The sequence below is a fragment of the Lolium rigidum genome, chromosome 2 (genome assembly GCF_022539505.1).
Source record: "Lolium rigidum isolate FL_2022 chromosome 2, APGP_CSIRO_Lrig_0.1, whole genome shotgun sequence".
Lineage (NCBI taxonomy): Eukaryota > Viridiplantae > Streptophyta > Magnoliopsida > Poales > Poaceae > Lolium > Lolium rigidum.
The window spans coordinates 235,204,061-235,214,685 of record NC_061509.1 but is presented as its reverse complement, the minus strand read 5'-3'; the positions used below and the strand labels follow the sequence as shown (position 1 = coordinate 235,214,685).

General features: G+C 47.1%; 2 protein-coding genes across 2 annotated transcripts; both read left to right on the top strand.

Moving 5' to 3' along the window:
• Nucleotides 1-460: 460 nt before the first annotated feature.
• Nucleotides 461-3,001, top strand: LOC124690660 (ATP-dependent DNA helicase DDM1-like). The gene is made up of 5 exons (XM_047224018.1): nucleotides 461-687; nucleotides 756-942; nucleotides 1,031-1,206; nucleotides 2,155-2,410; nucleotides 2,648-3,001. Exons 1-5 carry the CDS (start codon nucleotides 461-463, stop codon nucleotides 2,999-3,001), a joined length of 1,200 nt encoding a protein of 399 aa, XP_047079974.1.
• Nucleotides 3,002-5,998: 2,997 nt separating this feature from the next.
• On the top strand, nucleotides 5,999-8,981 carry LOC124690659 (patatin-like protein 1). Its single transcript, XM_047224017.1, has 4 exons — nucleotides 5,999-6,447; nucleotides 7,404-7,584; nucleotides 8,205-8,366; nucleotides 8,451-8,981. Exons 1-4 carry the CDS (start codon nucleotides 5,999-6,001, stop codon nucleotides 8,979-8,981), a joined length of 1,323 nt encoding a protein of 440 aa, XP_047079973.1.
• Nucleotides 8,982-10,625: the final 1,644 nt, after the last annotated feature.

Here is a 10,625-nt window from a genome sequence, read left to right as displayed (position 1 = left end):
GTTTCAGTTGGTTGCTGATTTGTGGTGCTGTTTCTCGGGGTTTAATCTGCTGCTGATTTATGTTTGAAGGACTGGTGACCGTTGTGGCGAATGGGGGTAAGCTAAGATTGAAGCTGCCTCTGCCAACGCTACTGATCCTTCTACATCCGTGGTGCACGAGGTGATCTCTTGAAAAAAAGTCCTGGATGGATGAGGTAATTTCGCTTTCCTTGGGGCAATTTCTGTATTTTGCCTGTTGTGGTTCTCCAATGATTTGACTCTTCTGTGTGAAGATGGCAGAATCTGAGAGACCTGCTTTTGATCCTAACCAAGAATTCAGCATGTTAGATAAGATCCTGACACAAACCCAGTGCTATTCAGAACTTCTCCTTGAGGAAGTACTTACAAATCTACTGCTGATGAAGCTGCCCTCACAGAAGAAGAAAAGTGGGAAAAAGAGCAAGACAGGCTTATTCCATCAATGGCTGGTGCCACGGTGAAGCCTTACTTGATAAAGGGTGTCAAGTGGCTAAAATTTCTGTGGCAGAATGGGCTAAATGGGATACTAGAGGATCCAGTGGAATTCGGGGCAGTATTCCAGACACTTTTATTTCTTGCTCATCTCAAGGAAAGTGGTTCGCACGGTCCATACATGATAGTTACGGCCGAGCCCTCGAGTCATATCTCATACTGGTTGAAAGGGATAAGGTAAAGTTTCTAAAGTTACGCTGAATTCACTGTTAGTTGATGTCTTACATGGAAATGCTTGGTTTCAGATTGTTCCCCACTATGAAGAAACTGATTTATTTTGGAGATAAAAACAGTCGGGCAAACTGGAGGAGAGAGTTAGTGTACAAAATTGTTGGCCCTGATTTTCCGATCATATTAACTACATATCGTACGGCCATGTTAGACAAAGGATGGCTGGCTGATTATAAGTGGAAATATGTTGTTCTGGATGAGGTGATATAAAAACACGAGCCCATATTATTTTCCTTTTATAGTTTCTCCCTTTTATATTTATATGCCTGTTCCATACTTATTTTTCCAGAGTGATCAAATGAAGAAGTGGGAATACGAAATATTGGAGAAGTTAAAGCACCGGCCAGTGGATAATAAGCTCCTTTTGGTAAGGTCACATTCTACAAAGAGCCTAGCAGATCTGCGGTCGCTATTGAAGTTTGCGTTGCCTCCTGTGCTCTCATGTCTTGAGGAATTTGATTCATGGTATGATTTGCTAGTTAACACTCAAACCGTTGATCACCCTGTATCTTATGCACATTTACATGATGTTCTTCATTTCATTCATATTTTGTGAGCTGGAGAACTCTTCGTGTCCATTAGTTATGAGGCCAAATGGCATTTATTGATAGTTGCCTGAATTTTCTTGTGTAATATTACCTATCTTTCAGAAAGGTTTTCCCTGCCATTGGCCTGTTGTTGTATTGATAACCTGGGCTAGTTTATATGGATCTAACAGAATGGGTATGCTGATGGTGGTTCTAGCCAAGACATCTCCCCTGACTTATTAAGTTAGAATGGTCTTGATAAGTACTTATTGTGGTTACACCAATTCAAACGGATCTGTTAAATTAGGGAATACAAATTCTCTTACTATGCACTATCTGTCCTAAATTCATAATTGTATCGATTTCACTATTCGAATAGTACTCTTGCAACGGTTTTCCTGTACTTGTATGTAATAATTATATATCACGAGGTTCCGAAACTCTGTTGTCCTACAATGCCACATAGCAAGGGTCAGAAGCTCTATTGCCATATAAACTATTTTTGTTTTCTTATTGTAAATTCGAGAATTCTAGCCTTTGTGAAGCACAATACTTGAAATGAAATTTCTGGATTAGCAAACGTGCATGCTATTAACTCTTGTTTGTTGGTTATTGTTATCTCTCATACTTAAATATATTATATCAATTAAATATTATCATAGCTTTATACTTTGTATTTTGCTTATCTCCATGGTATATGCTATCTTTGCTGAAATGCATACCGATGAATCAAGCAGCATTCATATCTATATCTCACAACAATCTACATGTATTTCAGTTAAACTATGTGTCAAATTTGTTACACGAAGACACTGAAGTTGCTTGCTAAAAATTATCTTTATTAAATTTGATTTTGCGCCTCTAGCTGACAACAATCTTCTTAAAGGTTTAAATTTTCTGGCAAAGAAGGCGAGGAACAACAAACTGAAGAGGAAAGGAGGACCTATCTTTCGAAGCTTCATGCCATTTTGCGTCCATTCCTTCTAAGGCAGATGGAGGATGTAGAAAACAAGGTCCCCCAAAAGAAAAGTGCCACATGCTACAAGGCTAAAGTTGTTCAGCACCCGAATGCAATTGGCGTCAAATGCTCTAAAAACCATGCAACGAAAGAAGTCACAAGGACTGGTGTTGAGAGTTGTCAAGCTGTAGCAGCAGAGGTTCCCCCAAAGAAAGGGCCCACATGCTCAGATGCGATGAGTGTCACACGCCCCAAAGACCATGCAGCGATAGAAGGAGCAAGGACCGGTGCTGAGACTCAAGCGGTAGCAGCAGAGGTTCCCCAAAAGAAAGGTGCCACATGCTCAGATGACGTTATTGCCACACGCTCCAAAGACCATGCAGTGATAGAAGGCTCAAGGACTGCTGCTGAGAGTTCTCAGGAGGTAGCAGCAGAGTATGTTTCTGAAACAAATAGGAAAGGTAGTGCTGACATGCGATCCAGTCAATTTTACCTGGAAGGCAATGAGGTTGTAAAGAGGCAGCGAACAAATGATGCGCTTATCACACCGCTTGGAGAAAGCAATTCAGCTGTGCATGCGCATGTGCAAGTGACCAAGTCAACTTCCTCTGAGCTAATCTTCAAGGCACTCCAAGACATACCTGACTTGGCCCGTGCTGATATTCTAAGAGCTTACAGTACTCTTACCCGTGATGATCGCCAGTTTGAATCTCTTATGGTGCTCCCAATGGACATGAGGAAGGATTGGCTGCTCATGGAGATTGGAAACAAGTAAAGGTTGCCCTAAGATCTGTCTAACCACATCCTCATGTAAAAACATATACTCCTCATTGTATAAACTAGCACTTGTCTGAACCTCATAATTCACTTCTATTTAGAATTGAAAGTAAAAAGGAGTTGTAGTGGTTCTGTGATGGTTCTGCCATCTGATCTCATGAGTTGGGCATGTTAATTGTGCTCAATTCTAAATTTGCAACACAATGCTAGATAGTGTGTTTTCGATTACCTTGACAATTCTATGCAAAGTGAATTTACTTTCAGCAAGCAGTGCTATAAACCGTTAAGAAAGACTAACATTCCGAAGCTTAATTACTAACACCTTTGTCTCAGTGTCTCACCTTAAGGGCGAGCTTACAGGATAGCACGAGCATTCTCCCAGCAGATTATGTCTACTAGTCAAATATCAGAGCATCATGTAGACTAATTATTCCGCACATCGACTATGGTTAGCATCGAAAATACGCAACTGGACATGGGTACTCATGAACCCTATAACTTGCCGGCCCAAAATTTGTATTTTAGTGCTCTAAAAATTCTAAAATAGAATTTGCGGGTAGAGGACGCACATATATACGTGTGTGCCAATTTTCATATCCAAATTTAAAGTATGTAACTTAGGCAAAAATCACAAGTTTTAAATAAACAATCTAAAGGAAACTCCCCCTACCAAAAATTGAATAACTTGATTGTCGGATAACTATGTAACTTAGTACCGAAATAAGTTTAATCGGGTTTAAGAGTACCTATGTTCCAAAAATCCACTTTAGGTTGGCATGGCGCTTCATGAAACGTCGCACTTCAGTAGTAAGGTATGTAGCGGGTTAGCCGATGGAATCCGGAAACTCTCCTGAAAGGGCACAAAGGTGAGAGTTAGAAACGAACATACAGTTGGGTATTCACGTTGTACAAGAGCTCCAAAACTCACCATGGTCTATATATAAGGGTAACCATGGTACACGAGCTCCAAAAATCACAAGTGTTTGGCTAGGTTTCGTTGAGCTGATCAATGGAAGCGGGGATGAGATGTCCCTCTTGCTCTAAAAAAAACCCCATGGTATGGGTTAAATGCTTCCGCCAGGGAGCTTTGGGGTTGGTTGGTGGAGCCGCGAGGGGAGAGACATTCTCCTCAAGCTCAGCCAGACATCATCTGATCCGTATCATCTACTTGGGCGCAACTTTGTCAATCCCAACGACTCCCTGGCGGTCACTTACAAGTTACAATAGTTAGAAGTTGAGCGGAGTCTCTTGAAGTGCCGCCCCAAAGCTCTCTAGCAGGCAACCCGATTCTGTGAAGTTCCACTTCAAGGTGTTGCCACACAAGATTGCAGCTCAACAACACGATAACTGCCGCGAATGATTGCTTTATGTGCAAAGCAACAAAGAATCTTCAATTTTGGGGATGCGAGGTATCCGTTTTTTTGAGAAAAATGGCAAAAATTTGAACAAATCCTAGGCAGCTAGGGCTTAGCAGAGAGGAACAACAGAAATCACCGACATAACGAAGTAGTGTCTATTTGTTGATAGATCAATTGGGGGAGTTTCAATCAGCCATACCCGTGTTTATATAGGGTGCCCGGTCTTCGACAAACAAAGCAGTTTTCTCATGTCACGTTTTCTTCACCTGCAAGGTAAATAAGATATTCATAACCCTTCTAGCTGAACCGGCCACCATCTAATAAAGTATGAGATATATATTAACTTAAGGTTTCCTTAGCTTAGTTAATTCTGGTCTGTGTGATCGGAGGCTAAGACTTTGTCCGTGGCGACATCATTTTTAGCTCAGCGTGTTATACCTCAGAAACAGTCTAGGACTTATCCTCGGTAGTCGCTATCCACACAAATCTTTATATATTTATTCTGGCAAATACTCCATTTGCTACGCCTGATCCACGCAAACCAGGTAACTATTGATTTTCGAGAAAAGCAATGAAGAGGCTTAGAAGAGAGGAAGGGCAGAAAAGACCAACGTAATGTGTAAACGTAATGTGTATTTGTTGATAGATCGATTGGGGGAGTTTCAATCGATCATGCCCGTGTGGTGCCTGGTCTTCGGCAAATAAATCAATTTTCTTCATCGCGTCACGGTTTCTTAATATGCACGGCAAATAAAATATTTCTATTTTTTCTAGCAGAACCGGCCACCATCTAATAAAGTATGAGATATCATAACTTAATTAATTCTGGTACGCGTGGTCGAGGGCTCGAGGCAAGACTTTGCCTGTGGCGACATCGTTCTTAGCTCAGCGTACGTATTGTACCTAAGAAACAGTCTAGGACCTCGATCGGTAGTTGCTGTCCACGCAAATCTTCATATATTTGTTCTGGCAAAAATTTGCTACGCCTGATCCACCTCTGTATTGGATTTTGATCATGTTTGCACTTTGAACTAAACAACAAGTCCAAATACATATATCCTTTAGTAATCTAACCACAATCATTTAAACTAACCTGGCCCGTAAAATATATACCTTGAGCTCAGGTCCCAATGTTGACATGCTTGGCAACAAGAGGGTGCGCAATACGCTCGACATCCAGCTGCTCCATCCCATCATCTTCTCCACGTACGAGGTTGCTAATGTAAATAGTGCCGCTAATTTGGAGACGGACAAAGTATTTCATACATGGTTTTCTCCGTTCAGGCTCTTCCTTGTCGATCTTACCGACCGAACTTGAACGACTTAATCCATCATATAATAACTTACTGTAATAAAAATGTGCACAAGGAAAACAAATAAGCATGGGTGCACAGCTGGACAAGCCTAATCATTGCCTCATGATTTCCGCTATGATTTCTTGCATCCAACCTCCATTTTCGGCCCTCCCTGTCGCTTTCTCCTCTCCGCCGTCAAGTATTGGAACAGGTCCAACAAACCAGATCGAAGCTAAATGAACCAGACGGCAACAAATTTCTTCTAATCTATATAAGCCAGCATAGGACTGCCGCGACCAAGGTGGCTGGCACACCGAACATTATCCTCTCTGTCTGCGTGCCATGGCTCTCTCCGTGCCAGCAAGCAGCCTTCTGGTGCCGCTACTCATCATCACCATCACCATTGTTCAATTTTCGGTTCCGGCCGCCACAAGTAACGTCTCATTCGGTCGAACCACCGCACATATAGAAGTCGGCGGATTTGAGGACGTGTGCCACGGCGCCCGGCCGAGTACGCCGGCGCAGATGGTGAATGTCCTCACCATCGATGGGGGTGGTATAAGGGGCCTTATACCGGGTACCATCCTCGCCTACCTCGAAGGCAAACTCCAGGATCTTGACGGGCCTAACTCAAGGCTCGCAGATTACTTTGATTGCATTGCCGGCACGAGCACCGGTGGCCTCATCGCAGCGATGCTGACCGCACCCGGCGAAGACAACCGCCCACTCTTCGCCGCCAAGGACATCAACCCGTTCTACATCGAGAACGGCCCGGCTATCTTCCCCCAAAGGTGATCCCTTCATGCTTCATGACTCTTAGTCTCTATGCACGGGCCCAAAACCAAAACTATTGCCAGAATCGATTTTGGGTTTTGCATCCATTTTGGTTGAGAGCCAGCATAAAGCAGCTTGATTCATGAACTACTGAAAGCTAAATATTTGAGGGGCGATGTAGAGGTTTTAGGTGAGGGGCATGAAGAATCGAGAAGAAAAATAACTCTGAGAGGAACGAAGGAGAAATTTGATGCATGCAAGGTCGTTGACTTTCTGTCCCCTTTCTGCCTCATTGGGGGTAGGTAGGTAGAAGCTAAACTTGTTCGGCAGAAGCCACCCACGCCATTGTAGAAAAACTGCGTTGGCTAGACTACTTGTTGTAATGTTGAGATACCACCGAAAATGCTCCCGTGTCGCCAATCCCCGCCTCCGCTGATGCCGGCTCTGGTCGCAGTGGCGGCGGACCCCGTCTCCGAACGTAGGGCGGGGGTCCTCTGGCTGCATTCGAAGCGGTGGAGACCGGATGCCGGGGCGGCGGCCCCAGGCAGGTGGCGGCGCGGCGCGAGGTGGAGTGGATGATTTGTGGAGGAGAAAGCGTGGTGATGGCGGCGTTGGGGGAGGGCAGATCGAGCGAGGGGACGGTCCTCGGTGACGCCATCCGAAGCGCTGCTGCCACTGCCCGCATCCGCCAGACGGATTGCTGTCCCCGGGAGTCCGATCGTGCCCGTAGTGCTTCTGCTCCTTCAAAATCTTGCATAGCTCTTGCAAATTGTAGGCGTATTTTTGGTTCGCTGTTTTCTCCATGTGTTTTTGAGAAAAGACTTTGCTTTCAATCAAAAGATGGGCGAAAATGCCTCTTCTATAAAGGAAGATAGTATATAACTGTGCCCATGGATTGGATTGTTATAATTTCATGTACTGTGCGTGCTAATGGAAATAAGTGATTGATAGGGGAGTTTATTGATTTTGGCAGGACGAGCACGTTCATCTCTTTTATGGCATCGCTGATGCGCCCGAAGTATGATGGCAAGTATCTGCGCAGCAAGATTAAGAGCATGCTTGGCAACACGAGGGTGCGCAATACGCTCACCAACATTGTGATACCAACGTTCGACATCCAGCTGCTCCATCCCATCATCTTCTCCACATACGATGTATGTTACAATATAGTAATATACAATCCGATTATGGGCAAATCTTAGGGGCAGTTGTGTTCAAGCCTGACCTCAAAAAATTGGGAATTTCTTTATTGCTAGTTGTTTTTTCAGGGGTTTATGACTAATATTCAGTGAAGCTAAACCTATCTTATCAGCCCCTAATGATAAGAAAAACAGCTGGCCATAGCCTTTTACATAATCAATGGCCAAAGCTGAGAAGGCAACCCTGCTTGTTGCCTTGCTCCACATTTCCTAACCCATGTAGAACCCTGCTTGCTGCCTTGCTTCATGCATGTTTTCTTTCTAACCCATGTAGACCACTGTTTGCTGCCTTGTTCCATGCATGTGTCCTTTCTAACCCTATGTAGAGCCGTGCTTGCTGCCTTGTTCCATACATGTTCTCTTTCTAACCCCATGTCGACCCCCCCTGCTTGTGCACACACAGACACACTCTAATTTAGCTTGTTGTTGTTTAGATTTAGACTACCCTCAAGGCCTCAAACTTTTTTGGGCTAGATTCGCCAGACCGATGGGATTGATCTTGGCTCATATGGAGTATTGACCGACTAATTTGTACCTCTGGATAAACAAATGAACATATTTTATATGGTTTACAGGCCAAGAACATGCCTCTGAAGGACGCACTGCTCTCAGATGTCTGTATCAGCACCTCCGCTGCTCCAACCTACCTCCCACCTCACTACTTCCAGACCAGTGACGCCGATGGCAAGACGCGCGAGTACAATCTCATTGACGGCGGTGTCGCCGCTAACAATCCGGTAAAAGCCCGTCCGGTATTAAGATGTGCCTATACGTGCCGAGCAGAGCACTGACTTTGGTTGTTATATTTCCCGTGTGTGCAGACATTAATTGCCATGACGCAGATCATCAAGAACATCATGAGAAAAGGCAAGGAGACAATGTACCAAGCGAAGCAGACGGACTGCAAATTCCGGGTGGTGTCCATCGGGACCGGGTCATCGTCAGATCATGGTCTCTACACGGCAAAGCAGTCCTCCCGGTGGGGCACCATCAGGTGGCTGATGCCCATCGTTGACATTTTCATGGAGGCCAGCTCCGGTGTCGTCGACATCCAGGCTTCCATGCTCTTCCAGTGGTTGCACCGCAAAGCCAACTACCTCCGCATCCAGGACAACTCGCTCCGGGGCGCGGCGGCCACTGTGGACGTGGCTACGCCGGAGAACATGCAGGAGCTTATAAGGATTGGTGAGCGGATGCTTGATGAGCCCGTATCAAGGGTTGACGTCGAGACAGGAAAGTATGTGGTTGTTCCTGGGGCGGGGAGCAACGCAAAAGCGCTCGCCAGGCTCGCGAGGCAGCTTTGGGAGGAAAGCAGGACGAGGAAGCGGCATAGCGCAAGCGGTGGAGAGTAGGTGCTGGCTGTTTAAACTACTACCTCCGATCCATAACAGGGTTTGTTCAGTTATGCCCGTCCATACAGGCATGGTTTGCACCCAAGCTGGATTGGCCAACCGAACATGCCTAAGAACTGCGACTTAATTGGCGCGACTCCTAAATTGGAGCGAGTCTTGTTTTGGACCAGAGGGAGTAGTGATTTTTTTTTTTTTTGAAAAGAGAGGAAGTAGTGATTTAAGTAATGTGCAGAACTAGCATTAGACGGCTGGATTTGTTATGATAGTAAGGTTGTCAAATCTTCGTCAGTCAGTTTCAGGAGTGCTCTGTAGCTCGGCTTGTTGAAGGCATCCAAGCCACACTTATCTCGCATATGGGCATTGGGTAATAATATGATCTACATTGTCCTTCTCTCGTAGACAAGTGAAGCAAGCATCAGGTAGATCTTGCAGCCCATGTCCGACGGCGGTCAGATGCCCGCAGCCGATGTTTTAGTGCAAGCTAGCATAAGATTTTACACCTTAAGGGCTTGTTTGGCTGCCTCCTCGAAATAGGCGTTCCCCCCGCTATATTAATATAGCAACCACACGATACAAACATGCTGGGGCCGCAGCACAACCAGGCCCAAAAGAAACGGAAGAGAAAGAGAAAAGAAAACAAATGCCGACACCGGAAGCTCGACAAGAACGATGACGACCCCGCAACCGCTGTGTCCTCCGGAGAATGCCCACCACACTCCTAGCACCTCGAACCGCCGCATACCAAAACAGCACCTTCAACAAGGAGAGCGACGACGACGCCGCTGCTGTCCGGAGAACTCCTGGGGTTTCCCCCGGTACACGGAAGGAAATGGAAAGGGGGTACATCCGACGCCCTCCAAGAAGGCAAGGCGGCACCCTCGGGCGCCACCGCGTCAGAGTCGGATGAGCCGACATGGATTTCTCCCAACCCCAAATCCACTATCCTGGACGATTCGAAGAGCTCCCCCCAACCTACCGCCCACCAACACACACCCCCACGGTCTTGAAGTCCTCATCGCTGTCTCGCCGTGGACACCGGCGCAAGGCCTAGAGGAAGAAGAGGGAGACAGCAGGACCCGGGATAGCACACCACTACCGGCGGGAGGGAACAACCTCCACCGGACGACCACCACCTGCGGTCTTCACGGCAGCCGACCGAACGAAGAAGCAAGGACAAACCAAGCCCTTCCTGGCCCGGCCGAGCCGAACCAAGCCCGTGAAGTCCTCGCCGCCAAGTTGCAGCAGGCCGGCCATGGCGTCGCCACCACCCTGCCACCGCCGACGAGCCTCTTCCGCCACCAGGGAACCGCCAGGTCGGACCAGGGGCCTACGGCCCGCCAAGCCCAGATCGGGCCCGAAAGGGGCCCAGATCTTGGCCGAACGGACGCCGCCACCACCCCTCCCGACCGCCGCTCCGCCGCCAACGACGGCGCCGCTGCGCCTCCTTCCACCCGACACGCGGATCTCACGCCGCCGCATCAGACCGCCGAAGGCCGAGGTGCACCGCCACGGGCCGCCCTGCGCCGCGCCAGGGCTCCGCGCTCGCGGGGAAAGGCCGCCCGCCGGCACCGCACAAGCAACGCCCGGCGGCCCGCGCCGGCGGCGGCGCAGAGAGGGAGGGGGAAGAAACAGGCTAGGAGGCGT

What these genes read in the sequence shown, in the direction of transcription:
- LOC124690659 (XM_047224017.1), top strand. Translation starts at nt 5,999, where the DNA reads ATGGCTCTCTCCGTGCCAGCAAGCAGCCTTCTGGTGCCGCTACTCATC. An exon ending in TCATCTTCTCCACATACGAT is followed by an intron (nt 7,585 to 8,204) that starts GTATGTTACAAT and finishes TATGGTTTACAG; the next exon opens with GCCAAGAACATGCCTCTGAA. An exon ending in GTGTCGCCGCTAACAATCCG is followed by an intron (nt 8,367 to 8,450) that starts GTAAAAGCCCGT and finishes CCGTGTGTGCAG; the next exon opens with ACATTAATTGCCATGACGCA.
- LOC124690660 (XM_047224018.1), top strand. Translation starts at nt 461, where the DNA reads ATGGCTGGTGCCACGGTGAAGCCTTACTTGATAAAGGGTGTCAAGTGG. An exon ending in CTTGAGGAATTTGATTCATG is followed by an intron (nt 1,207 to 2,154) that starts GTATGATTTGCT and finishes ATCTTCTTAAAG; the next exon opens with GTTTAAATTTTCTGGCAAAG. An exon ending in CTGGTGTTGAGAGTTGTCAA is followed by an intron (nt 2,411 to 2,647) that starts GCTGTAGCAGCA and finishes GAGAGTTCTCAG; the next exon opens with GAGGTAGCAGCAGAGTATGT.